At 40.5% G+C, this 21183-nt stretch overlaps 2 protein-coding genes across 2 annotated transcripts; both read left to right on the top strand.

Annotated features, from left to right (window-relative positions):
- The first annotated feature begins 8826 nt into the window (after positions 1-8826).
- LOC127198018 (olfactory receptor 149-like) lies at positions 8827-9798 on the top strand. Its single transcript, XM_051155822.1, is given in 1 exon segment — positions 8827-9798. A coding segment is annotated over 1 exon segment (945 nt). The 5' UTR covers positions 8827-8853.
- Positions 9799-15355: 5557 nt separating this feature from the next.
- Positions 15356-16288, top strand: LOC127198017 (olfactory receptor 958-like). The gene has a single exon (XM_051155821.1). The coding sequence runs from the start codon at positions 15356-15358 to the stop codon at positions 16286-16288; it is 933 nt and encodes a 310-aa protein (XP_051011778.1).
- The last annotated feature ends 4895 nt before the right edge of the window (positions 16289-21183 follow it).

Raw genomic sequence — 21183 nt, 5'->3', positions numbered from 1 at the left:
TCATTTTTCCTTAGATGAGGAGATAGGAATGAATGGAAATGCCATCTGGCCATTCAGGACAGTGTAAGAAGCCCCAGTTTAGGAATCCACACAACCCCAGGGTTTCAGTTATGGCCCTCCTTACATCCCTACAAGGCTGTATCTCCTTGAATAAGCTGCTTTACCCATATGGCTTTGGTACCTCACACTGAATATGAAGATTCTGAACTTGGCTTTCTTAAAGAATTCATTCAATGTAATCATTGCAAATACTTTACAAAGATTTACTTTTAATTAATTTGAAAAATGGAATTGGTGAGATGGGTCTATATTTAAGAGCACTAGTTGCTCTTCCAGAGGACTAGTTGAATTAGGGCTGGATTTCTATCAAGCACAGGACAGGTAGAAACCATACGAAATTTCAGTTCTGGGTGATTTGATCACCTTTTCTGGCCTGTGTGGGTACATCATAGACAATATATTCAAGCATACATACATGTTGTAGGCAAAACACCGCCACATAAAATAAAATACAAATAATCAAAAGGTGTGTGTGTGTGTGTGTGTGTGTGTGTGTGTGTGTGTGTGTGTGTGTGTGTGTGTGTGTGTGTGTGCTTATGCCATGTGAGGATGGGACTCCTGGAGGCCATAAGTCAGATTCCCCAGAGCTGGAGTTACAGGCAGTTGGGAACTCATTTGGGGCTCCTCTAGAAGCTCAGGAATCGTAACTGCGGAGACATCGTTCAAGCTCCCATGAAAAATTTTTATAAGAATCTGTTCATGAATTGGAAACGGAAAAATGTCTATAGAATTCCTAATTTCTGGTTTTGTTAGAGGAAATGATTTCTATTCTTGGCTGTCAAATCTTGTTTTTCAGTTTGTTTCCTCATCAGCGTGAAGAAATAAGCTGTGTCCGGGAGAGGGTGCTATTGAGCCACAAGAAACTGGTTACATCCTCCAATGGCTGCCTGACCCGTTGAAGTGGTAAAAAGCCTGGCAGAGAATCGAGAGGGGATCTCAATTAGTAGTGATGAGTATTGACGAGGTTGATTATTATGATGACGACGACGACGGACAACTACAATGGCGATGATGACGATGATGACAGCCATGTGAAAGTGGTCAACAATGCTCATGCAGGCAACATTACGCCACCATCTTTCAAGGAACAATCTTAAATAACTGACTCGTTGTGGCAGTGTATACAGTAAGGCTCTGCCACAGACACTTCTCTGGTATCAGGAGATAAGATATTAGTCACAATGTCTGGAGATTGTTGGTGGCTGCACAACCCAGTTTTATGTTTGAAGACCGAAAACAAAAAACAAAAACAGAAACAAAAAGCCAGCTTTATGCTGGGGTTCTGGTATACTTCAGCACATACTCTCTTTATTCCTCATAGGCAGACAGGAAGAGGCTGAACCTCTCCTCTCCTCTCCTCTCCTCTCCTCTCCTCTCCTCTCCTCTCCTCTCCTCCCCTCTCCTCTCCTCTCCTCCCCTCTCCTCTCCCCCCCTCTCCTCTTCCCCCCTTCCTCTCTCTTCTCCCCTCCCCTTCCTCCTTACCTTCCCCTCCCTTGCCCTCCCCTCCCTTCTTCTTTCTCTTTCTCTTTCTCCTCCCCTCTCATAAAAAGGCACTATGCAACAGGGATTATTTCCGTTTAGCAAATTTTGTGATGTAAGTCTCAGATTCAACAAAAACAGGCTTCCTTGTTCCCAAATATCAAGGCTGCTCCTTGACACCAATGCTGACAATAGTGTTTTGGTCTGATGTGAATACACAACTCCGCCCCCCGCCCCTTTCTTTAATTTATATTTTTGGTTTTTCGAGACAAGGTTTTTCTGTGTAGCCTTGACTGTCCTGGACTCACTTTGTAGATCAGGCTGGCCTCGAACTCACTGTGATCCACCTGCCTCTGCCTCTCAAGTGCTGGGATTAAAGGCATGCACCACTATCTCTGGGTCTAATGAAACCCTCTTGTCTCCTGCATTCAGAGAGACTCCACATTGCACTGGAAGTCACACCTGGTGTTTCCTTACTTTCCTCACTGAGTTGCAGTTACTAGTTTTCTGATTGCTGAACTAGACACCCATCACGATACTCTCTTGAAAGGCTAACTTAATAGTTATTTGCAATTTAGCTCCTACTTAATATTTTTCAAACTCTGTTATTATTGATTTTCAAATTTTAAACTCCCATCTATCTTCTTTACATAAATATATGGCTGTTGGTCATTCCCCCCTTTTGTCTCATTATTTATTTGTTCCCTTTACATCCTGGTTATAATCCCATTCCTCCTCACCTCTCAACCTCATCCCCCCACCCTCTTCCATATCCCCTTCCCCTATTTTTTCAGAAGAGGGGCATCCCCTTCCAATACCCCACCCATCAAATCCTGTCAGGACTCAATATGTCCTCTTCCCCTGTGGCCTGGCAAGGCAGTCCTGCCAGGAGGAAATGATTGGAAAGTTGGCAAGAGAGTCCATGTCAGAAAGAGCTCCCATTCCTCTTACTAGGGGACCCACATGAATCCTGAGCTGGCCTCCAGTTACATCTTTGTAGGGGGCCTAGGCCCAATCCATGCAAGGTGCTTGGTTGGTGCTTCAGTCTCCACAAGCCCATCTGGGGCCCTGGTTAGTTGGCCCTGTTGGTCTTCTTGTGAGGCTCCTATCACCTTCAGGTCCTTGTCTCTTTCTCCCCACTTTTCTGCAAGGTTCCTTGTGCTTTCCCCAATGTTTGGCTATGAGTCTCAGTGTCTGTTTTGAGGCACAGCTGGGTGGAGCCTCTCAAAGGACAACTCTGCTCGACTCCTCTCTGCAAGCATAGCAGAGTATCATTAATAATGTCAGGGCATGGTTCTCTCCCGTGGGGTGGGGCTTGGGTTGGGGTGGGTACTGGTTAGACCTTTCATACATCTCAGCTGTATCTAGTATTTATCTGCACATCTTGTAGGCTGGGTGAATTTTCGGTCGAAAATTTTTTGGGTGGGTTGGTGTTCCCCTCCCTCTACTAGGAGACTTATCTAGTTAGAGCGTGTCCTCTTCAGTCTCTATGACCCCTGCTACTAGGAGTCTCTGCTAAAGTCTCTCTTATATCCCCCTGAGAACCTACCATGACTTAGGTCTCCAGCTTGCCACAGAAATGTCCCTGCCCACAGTTTTTCTTTTCTCTACAGGCCTTTTGCTCTCCTAACTCTGCTCTCTCCACTCATATCTCTCTGTGTTTCCTGCTCGACATTGTTTCCTCTCTTCAGTTACTACCTCTCTCTATTCTACTTCCCCTTCCTATTGAGATTTAAGGAGGATCCCTTGGATCCTTCTTGTTACTTCTTCAGGTCTGTGCATTGTAGTATGATTATCCTATACTATATGGCTGAAATTCACTTCTAAGTGAGTATATACCATGTGTATCTTTCTGAGTCTGGGTTATCTTACTAGGATGATCTTTTCTAGCCTGCAAATTTCATGATTAATTTTTTTTAATTGCTGAGTAGTATCCCGTTATGTAAATATACCACAGTTTGTTTATTTATTCTTCAGTTGAGGGACATCTGGGTTGTTTCCAGATTCTGGGTATTATAAATAAAGCTTCTATGAACATAGTTGAGCAAATGTTCTTACTGCATGGTGGAACATCTTTTGGGTTGATACCAAGGAATGGTATAGCTGGGTTTTGAGGTAGAGCTGCTCCCAATTTTCTGAGAAAGTGCCAGATTGATTTCCAAAGTGGTTGTACAAGTTTGTAGTCCCGCCAGCATAGAGGAGTGTTCCACTTTTTCAACATCCTTGCCAGCCTGTGTTGTCCCTTGAGTTTCTGGTCTTAGCTATTCTGATGGGTATAAGGTGAACTCTCCGAATTGTTTTGATTTGCATTTCCCTGATGACTAAGGATATTGAGCATGTCTTTAAGTGCTTCTCAGCCATTCAAGAGTCCTCTGTTTTCTGCTTACCAAACTAGACACTCATCACAATACTCTCTTGAAATGCTAAAGTAATCGTTATTTGCGATTTAGCTCCTATTTAACATTTTCAAACTCTATATCATTATTAATTTTAAGTTTTAAACTCCCACCCATCTTTTTTACATATATTTATGGCTGCTAGCTATTCCTTTTGGCTCTTTTAGGCCACACTAGTGCAGAATTACGTATATGTAAAATGATGTGGCTTATTTTCAAAGTTGAGCACTCATTATGGCTGTTCTTTCTTGACCTGCTGTGCTTATTGGTACCAGTCTGTTTGTTGTTCATAGATTAGTACACTCAAGTGAATGGAGAGTTAGAACCTTTTCCCCACCGGGAGAGATCAACAGCAGCATTTGCTGTATTTTTGTGTTTGTTAAGAATAAGACAAGGGGAATGATTCACTAAAATCTAGTGATACTTGTCTATCACTTGTGCATGAAGATGCCAGGATGTCAAATATGACCAAGGATCCTGTATTGGCTGTCTTTGTTTTGTTTGTAGTGTTGCCAAAAGGCACAAGCTAGGCTATTTCATGTTCAGGTGATTTTACTAATGGTAACAAACAATAGAGACGGGGTGAGCTTGCATACAGTCTTGTGCACCTTTCACAGGGCCCATTCCATGAGCGAACTGCTCTCAAGCCGTTATTATTTTTTTTTTCAAAATTTTTGCCCATGCAAATTTCTTCATATTTCCATATGAATTTTAGAGCTAATTTGCTATTTTCTAAAATAAAACTGTCAGAGTTTGATTAGGATTTTATTCAACCCACAGATCATTAGTGAACTCACATCTTAACACTATTAAGTCTCATTTCTGAATCTTATTGCAGGATGTACAATGTCAGTGTTCAGGTCCATCCAAGTTTTATCATTTTCTATGTTGGCATTATTTATAATGTTATTCTTTGATAATATACACAGTTACAATGAGAGTGTTATGGGAGAATGGGGAGATAGAAGGACCCAGAGGGTCCAGGAACCCTACGAGAAGACCATCAAGACTAGTGGATTTTAAGATTTTAAAATATATTCATATATAGTACTGGTCAAATTTTCTCTCATAAGCACTGGTCCTAACAAAGTCAGATCTTCAAAATTTTGTAGAATTTATACTTTGGCAAACTCATCTTTAATAGTCATAAAAGTATGCAACTTATAGAAATAAAAAGATTTTATATGCATATGCATGCATGTGTATCCACCATCTTTCTGTTTTCCATTTATTTACTTTGACAAACATGGGTAAACATGTTAAAACCAAAAACCAAAAACCCAAGTATCCAGAGATGAAGATAGTCGAGTGGAATATACTGTGTAGATCAAATATAACTGCTAAAAATAAGTTATAGCACTGGAAGGATTTTGAAAATACTTTGGAAAATATGAATTAAGACTGGGTTAAGCAAAAGACCAAAAACTACTCATGTATGAAGTGTGATTAATAATACCCTTTTTGTGCTTTATTTTATTTCTTAAATATATTTTATTAATTTGTTCATATTACATCTCAATTGTTATCCCATCCCTTGTATCCTCCAACTCCTCCCTCCCTCCCATTTTTCCCCTTACTCCCCTCCCCTATGACTGTGACTGAGGGGGACTTCCTCCCCCTGTACATGCTCATAGGGTATCAAGTCTTTTCTTAAAAGTAGATCAGAACCGAGGTGGGATGATTGAGCAAATGACCCAGAGTCTCAAAATTGATAAGGAAGAGAAAATGCAGTTTTTCTTGAGTTTTATATATTTACTGAATATGTTACAAATTGTCATGTTACTTCCATAGTGAGTATAGTAATGAGGGACAACTAGGAAGGCAGGAAGGGTATAAGGAAAGAAATGAAAGTCTTTAATTATTCCCTTTGCTTATTCAATCATCTTGGGTCTAATGATTAGGTCACTGGGGATACTGTCCCCAAAAGAAACCAGTTCCATGAACACTTTCTGGTTTAAAAACATTATAAATTCATTATTTCAAGGTCAGATTAACAGCAGAACTTGGGTGTCAAATCTATATTATAGTTTCAAGAGGAGAAGGTGAAACATCTTGTCTCTATGCCAGGACACCTGTGTGCAATAGATTATTTTTTTTAGAAACACATTCTTTTTGACTAGGAACATTAAAAACATCCGTCTGCACACATTAGATGTGTTTCCTGGCTGCTGGTATGTGTATAAAGCTCTGGCTGCTTCTGTTTACTCTTGAGCATGCATTTCTCTCTTCTGCTCTTCCTCTTGTGTGCTGATCGGATCATTTTCTAAAACATGAGGGGGAGAATAATAGAACCATAGAACTAAAGACAAAGTTTCTTGTTTTAATGGGAAATTTATGTCACTGACTTTGCTTCTGAAGTCATGGAATCTTCCGACTTCAACTCCATAGTGCTAAAGCTGGTGCACATTGGAAATGTTTGAGTTCATTGATCCATTATTAAAGCAACTTTGAGGAAACAATGGAAGAAGTTGTGTGCATGCTCATGAGTTGTGTGCATGCTCATGAGTGTGCCTGGGTGTGCGCGTGTGTGTGTGTGTGCGCGCATGTGTGTGCGTGTGCGTGCGTGCGTGTGTGTGTGTGTGTGTGTGTGTGTTTGTCAGAATGGCTTAAGGGAAAATAGGTAACACCACGGAGATAGGCTCCTTCCTGTCACTTATCATAGATACTAGAATTTATCCATGTATTTTACTATCCATATTGCTACCTTTCCTTACTTTATCTGTGAGTATTCCCTTTAATGAACATATATTTATTTGGTCACATGATACTTTATCACTGATTCCTAAATATAAGTGAATGTGAAACTTGGATATTCACAAAAGTTAGTGTAAAATTTTGGAATTTGCTCTTTGTTGAAACAAAGGTCAACTTTACACTCTTCTCAGAAGAGTGATTACCTCATCTACCTGTCTGAGAGGTGACCATGTGGGTTTTAACTTGAGATCTACAGTGGAAATTTGAAGTCTCCATGGTAAAGTGAGACAGAGTTCCAGATAGTTTTCTTGATGTCAGATTCTTTCTTAGGACATTCATATAGGAAATATGGTTTTGAGATCTGACTGCAAAAAGCTAGGGAGAAGGTTTCTGAACATGTGTCTCAGACAGCTGCGAACTTTATCCTTTGCCTGGGGCAGGGGAGGGCCAAACAACTGTGTTGTCCTGCAGTGTGGATCTAGTTACTGAGTTACACACAGTAAGTCTATGAGTAAGAGAGCAGCTGAGCACTCTAACCTACTAAATGTTCCTTTATCCTTTTTAAGTAAAGAGAAAAATAAAGTTTCCCAGATCAATGTATCTTGTTTTGCCTTAAATCACAGGTTCCATAAATCTGTAGGGTTAAATAAACAAATGGAATAATAATAAAATACCTCACAGCTTCTTTACAAGCTGTTTTAAGTTATGTTTTAACATACTTGCAAGGCTTTATTGTTATTGCATAGTCACGCTTACCTCAGTGTTATTTGCTAAAGGGTAACTTGTTAAACTAACTTCATTTTTTATTTGTTATTAAATAACCAACAAAAATCATAGCATTGTAGTTTTATCTCACCCAATCCTCACAAAACCTCAAGAGACAGAAACTATCCATTTTGTTTAGAGTTGGTGAGGTTTCAAGCCATGAAGTTGCTCAGGGCTCAGAGGTACAAATTGGTGGAGGGAGGTAATGGTCAGAAAGCAATTTCATATTTCTCTGTGTATTGTAGGCATGGAGCTTCCATTTATTTGTATATTTCTATAGGCTGTTAGAAAATGTTTGAAATTGTATTGATGGCTAAGTTGAGATTCAATAGTTGGGAATGAAGTCTTTTTTACTTCTTGTTTATGTGTTTGCTGGGATTTTAACCTAACCACATAATGTGAATAAGACTATGTTCAGACAGGACCTGGCTTGTACACTAAGGAAAATGATAATCTGGAAACCCCTTTCCTCTTCATTCTTGCAATTAATCATGCTTTCTGAGCATAGCAAGGACTTTACCTTGGTCAAAACCAGCATAATGCAGAACTGCAATCTATTAAGCACCATGAATGAATTTATCAGACTATTTCCATGAACAAATACTAGTTACGGTAGAGCAAGATTAATAACTGCCACCCACATATATGAATGCAACGCAAACAGAAGAAGAAATTCTTAGGATTATTAATTATTGATTAGGATCCTAGTGAATGCTGCTAAGATATTGGAATTTACATTTGTGAGATTTTCAGTATAGAACTAAAACTTAACCAAGGAGATAGAACGTGAGAATGCACAGATTATTTTTATCATCACACAACTTCTACTTCTGGAGATACAGTCCACGTTTTACCTGGGTGCAAGAAAATTCTCAGTATAAACCAGAGAAAAATTTTCTAAGTATAAATAACAAAGAATGGAAAGCATATTGTTAGAGGCAAACATTAAAAAAATAGTCCTAATTTTCTTTTCATCATCACATGTTTACATGCATATATTGGGGCAATTGGCTTATGTATAATTCAAGCACAGTTTGTCCATCTATAGGGAGGTCAACATATGGTAATACAGTTTTCATAAGAAAAATGAGTACTCTGAAATGTGCCAGTTTATGTTTATTATTATTATTATTTTTTATTATTATTATTATTATTATTATTATTATTATTATTATTATTATTATTATTATTACTAGTATGATGATGATGGTAATATAAACCAGGTGTGAAAAAAATAGAGTAAGTTGATGGAAAGAAGCAATTTCTGCCAATTATATCCTCTTCTACCATGTAATGTTCAAAGAAATGGAGACCAAATGTCAAGGGCAGAGTCATCGCTGGTCCCTTTCCCTCACTGGCTTTGTTGTAGCCATTGCCTTAGATAGGGTCCCCTGGTCAGGAAGCTGTTCTCAGTTACTCATGGACACCACTGCTTTACTTCTCCAGGGCTTCCTGTGCTATGAGCATGAGGAACTCCTCCTCTGTGACAGAGCTCATCCTACTGGGAATCTCTAACAGCGAAGGCCTAGAGAGCATGCTCTTCGTCCTCTTCCTGGTCTTCTATGTTTTCGCCTTGCTGGGGAACCTGCTCATCTTCCTCACCATCCTGGCTTCCCCCAACCTCCACACCCCTATGTATTTCTTTCTTGGGAACCTGGCAGTGTTTGATATATTCTTCCCTTCTGTGAACTCTCCTAAGATGATGGACTACCTAGTAGGGCAGAGCCGAACCATCTCATATGGGGGCTGTGCCTCCCAGGTCTTCTTTTACCACACTCTGGGGTGTACTGAGTGCTTCCTGTAATCAGTGATGGCCTATGACCGCTTTGTGGCTATTTGCCACCCTATGAGATACACTGTCATCATGAACCACAGGGTGTGTACCTGCCTCACAGTGGGCACTTGGCTGGGGGGCTTTGTACATGGGAGCATTCTCACATTTCTTATCTTCAAGTTACCCTACTGTGGCCCCAATGAAGTGGACAGTTTCTTCTGTGACATTCCTGTGGTGTTGTCCCTGGCATGTGCTGACACATCCGTAGCACAGACTGTGAGTTTTACCAATGTTGGTGTTGTTGCACTCACATGCTTTCTCCTTGTTCTCACTTCTTACACTCGTATTGTTATCTCCATCCTGAAAATCCGTTCTTCAGAAGGCAGGCGCAGAGCCTTCTCCACCTGCAGTGCCCACTTTACATCCATTCTGCTGTTCTATGGTCCCGTGATTCTTGTTTATCTCAGGCCTGCTTCTAGTCCCTGGCTGGACTCTGTTGTCCAGGTGTTTAATAATGTTGTCACCCCTTCCTTGAATCCACTGATTTATTCTTTGAGAAACAAGGAAGTGAAATCAGCCCTGAAGAAGGTGCTAAGTCAAGCGATGCAACCTCTGGGTTACAAGGAATAGAAGCAATAATTTCCAAAATAAATTCAATGTTGTTTTGGGTTTCCTCTTCATCAGTACTATTGCCAAAAGCCTCCGTTCCCCAGTTTTGGGGAGTCCTCACAATGCAGGGATTACTTGGAGGCTGACATGTGGGCTTTATCCTGTAGAGAAGACTTTTCATATTAATCCAGTGTTTTTAATTGTGTTTTGCCAAAGCAATAAATCTTTCTGCTCTGCAAAGTGTGTCAGTTTTGATTGGTTTTAATGAAACTGAACCTTTCTAGAAGCTATTGAGTATTTTATACTCTCCTTGTTTTCTCTTATCACTCCTTTCCTATATTATCCTTTTGTGTTCTACTGCCACTTTGGCCAGTCAGTTAAACTCATAGCCATTAATAAGTTATAGAATTTGAAACTAGATTTGAAGTTCGTAAATATGTCTTTATCCTGTCTATCATGACGAAAACCACCAAATTTAGAACAAAAAAGAATCCGTGTATAAGATACAAAAAATTCAAATGTTGTCAAGAATGTTCTCTGTTGTCTGACAAGATGGTGTTTTATTGAGTAAAGTCTGCTTGTTATGAACTGATTGGTGTTACAAAGTTAAATTTTGTATAATAAAGTTCTCAGGCACTTCTGGGTGGCAAGAGGAAGTGATAGAGGATCCTGGTGGACTAGCCCCTCCCCCATCAAAATCCAATATTCAGGTAGCAAATGTTGGTGTTAATCCAGATCCTGAGAAAGTAGATAGGGCTCCATTCTCCCAAAGACCATCTCAGGACCTCAGGTGAGCCAATGTACTTATGCAAAACAGCAACAGTGGGACCATGTGCAAGGGCAACATAACAATGTGGTTCTGCGACTCTGTGTCTGTTTTATGTTCTTGTTACTGGAAAATTCATGAATAATGATCAATTTTTCATCCTATGTCATTCTCTTTAATTCTTGTTGAATACATTTTTTCTAACAAATTAAATATTATTTCATCTTTAACTGAAGAAGTTAGCAAATCCTATGGTTATATAAAGACCATCAGTTTTCCTGGAATTTATGAAACTAAAAGAAGTTTATTGGTTAAGGAGCCTTGGCATCTTTGTCTATCTCCTTTCTTTTCTTGAAATACTTGAATCCATGCCACAGTATTTTTAACCATTCAGAGGTGATTTTAAAAATTACAGCACTTGTGAAAAGAAAAAAAAAAAAACCCAAATACAACAACCATGTAAAAATTTACAGAGCAGTTAATCTGGAATATGGTAGTGTGAGATGTTGTGCATGTCATTCTTGCTTTATGTTTTCACACACAGTTATAATAGCTCATGGATTTCAGAACAGAATACAGAGACTGATTCAACTCCAAGACCAGCATGTGCCTGGGGAAGTCTTTACAGAGGATGAGTTGAGAACCCCAGGTGTGGAGCGGTATATTTACGTGTTCTGAAAGATCACTGAAATCCAGTCTCAGTGCCCTGAGAAAACGTTATCTCATGCTGGACTTTTTTTTTCCCTGACAACACTTTGCAGGCAAATTCCTTTGCTGTATCTGTCTCCTTACAAAATATTTACTTGAATGATTTTTGTCCTTTGGCTGCCAATGACAGCTTCTGCTGGGGTTTTTTCCTTATGTGTTATGAAAGGAGGTAATCATTACTCTAGGGCTGAAATCTTGGAGAATATATTTTAAAAATCACAGGGTAGGCCCACAAGATGTGCAGAGATAAAGATAAAGACTGAGGGAATGCCCACCGGATACCTGGCCCAATCTGAGACCCACTCCATGGGAGAGAGCCAACCCCTGACACTGTTAATGATACTCTGCCATGTTTACAGACAGGAGCCTAGCATAACTGTTCTCTGAGAGATCACACCCAGCAGCTGATCTAATCAATTGCTGAGACTCACAGCCAAGCATTAGGGAGTCCTGTAGAAGAGCGGTGGGGGCAGGATTGAAGGACAAGAACACTACAAGAAAACCAACAGATTCAACTAACCTAGAACCATGGGGGCTTACAAAGATGGAAGCATTAACAAAGAGCATGCATGGGCTGGACCTAGACCCCTACACATATATAACTGATTGGCAGTTTGATCTTCATGTGTGTACCTTCCGTAAGCTGAGGGGGTCTTGTCTATGACATGGACTCTTGCCTGCTTTTGATCACTTCCCTCTAACAGGGTTGCTTTGCCTGGCCTCAGTGGATGAGGATGAGCTCAGTCTTGATGTGACTTAATGTACTAGGGTGGGTTGGGAGAGGGCTCCTCGTTTCTGAGGAGAAAGAGAGGAGGCATAGGGGGAAGAGTATGGGAGGGAGGGACTGGGAGGAGAGAAAGGAGGGGGCTATGATCCAGAGGTAAAGTGAATATATAATAAAAAATAAGTTTAAAAAATTTCAGAGTAAACAATGTTATAGAGACAGAAGTTCTTATTTATAGCCACTGATTATTTCTAAATGTAATAGAACTGTAAACAATAGACAGTAAAACTTGAACAAAATTCACTATTAATTTTTATAATATTTCTGAAACTATACTTTAAAAATTTAATTAAACAATATCATGATTAGGGTCATCTAGTTGGACTATTATGATTTACCACAGACACACCTAGAATAAGACACATATATATGAGAGCCATCTATATGTCCTTCCAGATACACCATTTGCATATACTAAAAATGATATTTGAATCATATATCTCCTTCTGTAGCAGTTCTCAATTGCTAATAGGTTTTTAGCTACTTATGGAGTCATGAGAACTCCTTTCCTATCCATGCTAGAGTTTTAAGTGGTTCGACCCTGTATAGGTCTTATGCACATAATCAAACTGCTGTGACTTATGTTTCCTACATCCATATGCTTTCCAGAAGACAGTATGCTTTGACATCCACTGGCTATTATTACATATGTTCTGTCTCTTCTTCCATGATGTTCCCTAAACTTTAGGAGTTGAGTGGGGGTGGTTATGTGGATGCTCCTTCTTTGTTTGAACATTCACAATCAATTGTTTTCAGTGCTTTGACCAGCTGTGCACCTTTGCATTAACCACTTCCCATTGCAAAAAGAATGTTCTATGACCAAGGATGAAAATAGCAGAAATCTATGGACATCAACATAAGCATTTAGAAGGCAGTATGACCACATTAGCAAACAGCAACAATGGGCTCCCAATGAATGATTAAGTGCTCTTAAACTAGGAGTTTTCAACTAAATTTAAGGTACTAGGTATGAATTTCTTCTTGTAATGCTGGGCTAATATCAAATCAGAAGGCATCTAGTTACCCCCATAATAGTTACACCACTAGTACATAGTATGATCAAAGTATCCACAATGTTCACTAAAATGATTAAAACAAACTAGATAAGTATTACTTGTCTTCAGGGCAAATAAAAAGAGTTTTAAAGTAAGAAATAAGATATGAATTCAAGCATTTAAAGAGATAATATTTTTTGTAGAATAAAGTGTAGTAGTCACTTTTTCTGATATGGTGATAAAATACCCTGATTAAAAAGTAATTAGGGAAGGAAGGAAAAAATGCTTATTTAAGCTTAGAGTCCATGATGATGGAGATGCAGTCTGATCATATTTTATACCCACACAGAAATCAGGAGAGAGAGAGAAAGAGAGAGAGAGAGAGAGAGAGAGAGAGAGAGAGAGAGAGAGAGAGAGAGAGAGAGAGAGAGAGAGAGAGAGAGAACAGGAAGTAGATTGGGGCTATAAAATACTTCAAAGTCTTCTCCCAGTGTAGTGCTCTCTCTAAATAGTCTACAACGTCTAAAGAATCTATGACCTTCCCACAAAACAGCACACACTGGGAACGCTGAGCCCATGGGGATATTTGTTACCAAAACCACACAGTAGGTTGTGTTCTTCTTCTTTTTTTCCTTTTTCCTCCTGAAATCACTACAATGTTAGGTCTTTCTCACTGTTCTAAATAGTTTTATAATCTTCACTTTTCCTTCAGTGGGGAATTCCAAAGAGCTGAATAATTGCAAGCATTGGAGCCCAAGGGATAGCGACACTCCTCCAGGGAAACTTGGGATTCACAATAAAGGAGCTTTACAAAGTTGACTGGCTTTAAAACTGCCAGGTGAGTACACCCTGTTACTCCAGGGAGTATAAGAAGAAAATCAGAGATGAGAATGGGGAGAGAATGAAAGTGGAGGTCTTCACAGCTAATTGATCCCAAAGGAGACTAACAGCATTTATTACTCCTTAGTGGCTGGCTAGTTGCTACTCTTTCACTCAGAGTATGAGGCCTGCTGGGTCGCAGATTCGAGGACTCATCATCTGGGTCTTAGCCTAAGAAGTTCCCCACCTTCTTCTGTCTTCATAGCCAGGCTGGTCTGGCTCATCTCTTCCAGTAACAGACAATGGATGTAGGCATGTGTTTTAGCCCCATTCTACCACCGTCTTCAGTGTGTAAGTGCCTACTGTCTGAAATGCTTTCTTCTCTTAGCATCCTCTCTTCTGATGTCTTCTTGGAGGAGTAAGAGCCTGTGCTTCCTGAGCTGTGCTTGAGTTTGTATATTCATGCCACCTTATGTACTTATGATCTGAGTAATGATCATGCATCTTACAAATACTCATGTGGCTAGCACGGAATCATGGCTTGGATCATGGCTTGGGAGAGCATAAACTGTCTACTGAAGCAGCTCATAACGCTGGCATATGTAAATGGCTTTTCCCTGTATTGAGTATTATGTATGATCTTTTGTTTTCTTTTGTGCCCACCAGGTAGATTTCAGTTTTCAGTTGTGCTGACTTTGAAGAAAAGAAAGAGGTTTTATGAATCACTCACCTCAATAGATCACTTAAGTAGAGCCTAGTCACTGTGTGTTCATGGTTTAGGATGAAGGCCTATTATTCAGAATATTAGAACTTCAAATTACTATTTTTAAATAGTATGTGTAGGGATAGAGTTGCATAGACATTTTATGCACATTAGAAGATTATGCCTGGTTAAAAACATAGGTTTACTAGTTCCTTTTACAGAAAAAAAAAATAGAGATATTTGACAAAACTGTCTGGACCCAGAGTGAGGAGTTGATGCGATATTTCAACTCAGATGGACATAACTGTGAGTATTAATCTATACCAGTGGCTTTCAACCTGTGGGCCATGACTCTTTTGGAGTTCAAACAACCCTTTCACAGGGGTTGCACATCAGATATCCTCCTGCATATCATCTATTTAAATTATGATTCATAACAGTAGCAAAATTACAGGAATTAAATGGCAGTGAAAATAATTTTTGGTTGTGGCCACCATAATAAGAGGAACTGCATTAAAGGTTGCTGCGTGAGGAAGGTTGAGAACCACTGTTCTAAATTATCTGTTTGATGATAAATTCTCAATTTAAGTTCGCCTCTTTAAGTTTTAGGGAACATTGAGAAAAATAAATAAATGGATGATTCAATATCAAATATTAATTGGTGACAGTGTTAGATGAATCCTCATTTAGGAAGTCTTTCTAATAAATACATTTCCAGTGGGTCCATAAAGGCTTTCGTCTTTTTGGGAAGTTCAGATAACTGGGCCCATTCTTTCATCTTACAGGAGTAAGTAAACTTGAAAATGAAGAACTGCACTTTGGTAACTGAATTCATTCTGATGGGAATCCTAAATACAGCCGGGCTGGAAAGGATGCTCTTTGTTCTTTTTCTGATCTTCTACTTGCTCACCCTTCCAGGAAACCTACTCATTCTCCTGGCCATCCTCACCTCCTCCAACCTTCATACACCCATGTATTTCTTCCTGGGAAACCTGTCAGTGCTTGATATATTTTTCCCTTCTGTGAGTTCTCCAAAGATGATGTTCTACCTCACTGGACACAGCCACACCATCTCTTACCAGGGCTGTGCCTCCCAACTCTTCTTCTACCATTTTCTGGGCTGCGCTGAATGCTTCCTGTACACTGTGATGGCCTATGACCGCTTTGCAGCCATCTGTCACCCTCTGAGGTACACAGTCATCATGAGTTCATGGGTGTGTGGGTCCATGACTGTGGCCACCTGGATGGGGAGCTGTCTGCATGCATCTGTCCTCACATTCCTCATCTTCAAGCTACCCTACTGTGGCCCCAATGAAGTGGACAACTTCTTCTGTGACATCCCTGTGGTGCTGCCCCTGGCTTGTGCGGACACCTCTCTGGCACAGGCTGTGAGTTTCATCAATGTAGGTCTTGTTGCGCTGGTGTGCTTTCTCCTTATCCTCATTTCTTACTCCCGCATAGTCATCGCCATATTGAAAATCCGTTCTTCTGAAGGCAGGCGCAGAGCCTTCTCCACGTGCAGTGCCCACCTGACATCCATCCTGCTCTTCTACGGCCCAGTGGTCCTCATTTACCTCAGACCTGCCTCCAGTCCTTGGCTGGATTCAGTGGTCCAAGTGTTGAATAATATTGTTACTCCTTCTCTTAATCCTTTGATATATTCCTTGAGAAACAAGGAGGTAAAGGTGGCGTTGAGAAAGGCTTTGACACAAGGGATGCACACTACAGGGGAATAAGCTGTATGTCATAATCTCTCTTCACAGACTTATCTTTATTACTTGATTGAAGTTGCATTTATTTTTATACAATTTTAAAAGGCATAGAGGCATACTTGATACTGAGTAGATATTTGTTTGATTGAAGCCTATATTTGTATACTTTTTAATTTTTGAGATTATAATACAGCTTCAATATTTCTTCCTCCCTTTTCCTCCCGCCAAAGCCTCATATATACACCTTCTCTCCCTGCTCTTCTTCCAATTCATGGCCTCTTTTTTCACTAATTTTATTGCACACATGCATGCATATATCCCTATATATATTTGTATATGCATATATATCCCAAAATATAACCTGTTGAATTCATATAAAGTTAGTTGTATGTATGTTTTCAGGACTGACCTTTTGTCAATGGAAAACTAACTGGTGCGCCCTTTATGGGGGAAGAAGTCCACTTCCATTCTTAACACTAATATTTACTTTCTTTTGTACTTCTTTCCCATTTTTATTTTAAGACTTATTAATATTTACCATATATATATATATATATATATACACACACATACATGCATGCACACATTACAAGTTTGTTTTTAGTATCAGGGTAAGTCTGGCAGATGAATGTTGGCACCTTCTGTTAATCTTACGGTTATGTTTGTAGTCCATTTGGTGTAAACTTGAATTTTACCTTCATTTACTTTCATGGCCTTGTGGTTGGCTTGCTTTGTATGTTGTTCAGATTTCTGCTCATAATAACTGAGAAAGGCAGTTTATACTGATCTTATGTTGCTATAGCAGAATTGCAATATATCTAGGATATGTAAAGCTAAGACTTATTTTGTAAATGGCAAAAGTAGCTAGAAAATACTCATAACGTAGAAAAGATACAAGAGAAATACAAGCATTCCAAAATTTTAGATCAATTATAGTGTGTGCATCAAATATAGTGTGTGCAGTAGAATATAACATCCAAAAACAGAATCAAGTCCTTTGGAATCGAAATATATAAACACCATCTAAAGCAGCTGAGAAGAGATGGTGTGTTTCAGTAAAGGAGGCCACCAGCCTTAGATTGCCTTTAGATAAAGAAAAATAAATGAAATCTCTAACCAAAATTTCCACGCTAAGTCTAAAAAAAATGGACAAAACATATTAGCAAATGAATGACAAAAGACAAATAGCGGGTATCTATCTATAACAGGCTATGGGATATAGTTTTGATAAAGCTGCACTATATTTCAGGGCATTAAAAAGAAATGGTATTGCCAGGTGCGGTGTGGTGGCACACACCTTTAGTCCCAGCCCTCCAGAAGCAGATACAGGCATATCTATGTGTGTTTGAGGCCAGCCTGGTCTACAAAGCAAATTCTAGGACAGCCAGGGCTACACAAAGAAACCATTTCTTGAAAAACAAAGAAAGAAAGGAACCTCACCTATTTAATTAACTATTAAGATAAAAGCAGAAACAGCTGTAACATAAGCTCTCAGTGTAACTGACTCTGATCTCCAGTGGTCCTTGTGTTATTCTCTCCTTTCTGTTTGCTGATGCTATCTGTGAAGTTTTCACACACTGTGCCATATATTCTGTACAGAGTTCATACTGGGATTCAACAAAAAAGGATCTCAGGCATTTAATTGTGCGATGAAAAACAAAACATTAATAAAAGTATGAGTGAAAATGAGTTCTTGAAAATTTGTTGAGGACAGAAATTGTTAAAAGTGACATAGAGGAATTCAACAGTATCTAATAAAATCATCTACAGTTACCTCTAAGTAATTTTACATTGTGTGTGTGTGTGTGTGTGTGTGTGTGTGTGTGTGTGTTTGTGCGCGCGCACGCGCGCGTTCGCACGCACACACATGTGCAGGTGCATGGATATGTGTAGAGGTTAGAGGATTCATCTCATTATATGAATTCTGGGAATTGACCTCAGGTTGTTAATCTTAAAGACAGATACCCGTGCCTGATGAGCTGTCTCTCCAGCCCTGTTAGTTATTTTTGACACAGAAGTTTATTTTTTAAATCTTATCCAGAAGTTGTTGCTCAAACAATATGAAAATGCATGAACACGGATTTCATATCTGGGTTTTTGTGTAGTAAGATGTTTGAAATGCTTATGTATAATTTAGAAATGGTTAGATGTAAGAGAATACTATTTATCTAGCTTTAAATGAGGTATGATACATTCACAACATGATTTTTAATTTGTGAATTATTCACATTTGTATGTACTCAGTGAAAGGAAAAACCCATAAGGACAGGAACAAAATTATATAAAAGTTAACATAATTGTGATTTCAGTCTTACATTTGTTTATACATTTACTTTGGCTTTGTTTGTGACAGGGTCATGCTCCGTAGCTCCGGCTGGCTATGTATGCACCTACTTGTTTCAACCTCCATAATGCTCACATTACAGGCATGTGTCACCATGCATCGGCTGTAATTTAAATTAACAGCACATGCACAGCAATGATGGACATAACTTTGCATCATGACTATACTCTTGTCATCTTGGCTTTGTCTCTCCAATGGAATGTTAACAGCTTTACTAAAAATATAGAAATCTCTCTCAAAATATTTTTATTTAAAGGTGCTTGCTCTGTTATAGGCTACTAACATCCTTAAATCAATAAGTTAGATTTGGATGACAAACCTGAAAAATATAAGGAAAACAAAACCAGCCAATGAAGCAGGAAAAGGGAAATGATAAATATCAGAGTAGAATAAGAAATAGCTAGAGTTAACGAAGAAAATAATAATCAATTAAATTAGACCAAAAAGAAATTAACCAAGAGCAAATGTAAGCAAGAAAATGGCAACAACTACAACAACAACAACAACAAAAAAACCCAACATAAGCCACATTCACCTCTGTCAGATGGTTAGAATGACTAACTTGATCCACAGATGGAAAACATCAAATTTCTCCAGGTTCTAAGAGGCTGGCGCCACCCAGGCCAGTTCTGCAACCGCTGTCAGGACACAGATGTGCTCTAGGATGAGGCCAAGGCTGCATCTGAAACTTGCAGCTTAACTAGGTAATGTGAAGATGTCTCCCACTTGATACTGGTTTGGAAGGCAAGAAGGGGTCACGGAGAGCAGAAGGGGCTCAGCACTAGTTGGAGTTCTTGAAGAGAGGCCCTATTCTTGAAGGTGCAGCTTCACCTGCAGTGGAGACTCAAGGTGTGGGAGACCCCAAGAGTGTGGGGTGAACACAAAAGACAGTGGCAGGTTTATAGTTGAGTCAGCAGGAGTCTGATATAAGCTGTGAGCAGTCATGCTTTCTGCAGCCCAGAAGATCATGAGTGAGACCAACACATTAGGCTTTGGGCTACAAGACTTTATTTACATGGCTGGATGTTGGTTTTCTTGGATTTGAGTGTACCTTTGCCCTGATTCTTCTCATTTGGAATAAAAAAAAGTATCTGTGTTGTCTTTGATTTTCTAGGAACCCAGGGTATTGTGTGTGTGTGTGTGTGTGTGTGTGTGTGTGTGTGTGTGTGACTCACTGACATCCACACCTTCAGGGTTAGAGCTACTCTGTTGCCCAGTCAAAGCTGGAGGTCTACTATCTTGAGTGCTACAGCCAGGGAGGGGCAGGGCTAGTTTTCCTGCTCTCATGACATCATGGTCAGTTCTCCTGCTACTGCAGGTGGTGACGGGGGAGGGGAAGAGCATCACCCCAGCATCCATGCCACCTCACACAAGATGTGTGGTGAGGCCAGTTCTCCTATGCTCTCGCCCTCGAACTGGCTCACTTGCATCCCCTCCACCAGAGCTAACTCTACTGTCCTGCCCAGGTGAGGCACAGAGCCTGTTCTTTTGAGTGCTGCAGTGGGCAAGGAGCAGGACTAGCTCACCCAGTCTTATGACTTCAGGGTCAGCTCTCCTGACTGCCTGAGGTGGCAAGCGGTGATGAGGTAGAGGGCATCTCCCCCAGGCCCTGCCACCTCATGGCAGAGGAGTGGTGGGGTCAGCTCTCCAGTGCTCTTGCCCTCAGGGTTGGCTCACTTGTGCCCCCCTCAACCAGGGCCAGCACTACTGTGCTGCCAAGGCAAAGTGCAGGGCCCACTCTCCTGAATGCTGCAGCTCGTGAGGGGGAGGGATAGCCCTCCTGACTCATGGCCCTGCTGGCAACTTTCCTGACTGTGGAGGTGGCAAGGGAGGCGGGTTTCACCTCTGTGCCCATACCACCTCACGGCATACAAGTGGCAGGTCAAGTCTTCCATTCACACCCTTGGTGCTGGCTCACCCACATCCCTGCTGTCAGGACTAGCTCCACTGTGCTGCCTGGGTGAGGTGGAGGGCATGTTTTCCTGAATGCTCCCACTGCTGCCCCAGTGAGGGGCAGGGTCAGTCATGCACAGCCCGTGGACATCCCATCATCCTGGTGGCTGTTCCAAGGTGGGACATTCCCAGGCTCTCTAGTGGTGATACGAGTCAAGGGCATCAACACCAACTTCTGCTGCCATTTAGCCACAGACTCAGATAGGGCTTTTAGTGGCAGCTCAGGGTATAACCTCACCATGGCCCCAGGTGTTGGGGATGGCCATTCATAACACGCCACTCCATTCCACCCTCGAGTCTCTAGTCCTATCTCTCTTTATAATGCTCAAGTTACTCCACCTCTCTTTCTTTTTTAAATGTATTTTATTAATGTATTCATATTACGCCTCACTTGCTATCCCATCCCTTGTATCCTCCAACTCCTCCCTCCCTCCCATTTTCCCCTTACTCCCCTCCCCTATGACTGTGACTGAGGGGCTCCTCCTCCCCCTGCATATGCTCATACCACCTCTCTTTCTCTCCCATCTGATCACCACATACTAGCACATTATGGTGGCTCCTGTTGCATGCCTGGTAAGGGATAGGGCTAAGCAACATCCTGTATTTGTGCTCTATGGCATGG

This window comes from Acomys russatus, chromosome 14, assembly GCF_903995435.1.
Source record: "Acomys russatus chromosome 14, mAcoRus1.1, whole genome shotgun sequence".
NCBI lineage: Eukaryota > Metazoa > Chordata > Mammalia > Rodentia > Muridae > Acomys > Acomys russatus.
Note: the sequence above shows the minus strand (reverse complement) of the source record. Positions and strands in the feature narration are given on the sequence as shown.

Bases quoted from the DNA above. Each gene is read 5' to 3' on its own strand.
- LOC127198017 (XM_051155821.1), top strand. From the start codon at position 15,356: ATGAAGAACTGCACTTTGGTAACTGAATTCATTCTGATGGGAATCCTA.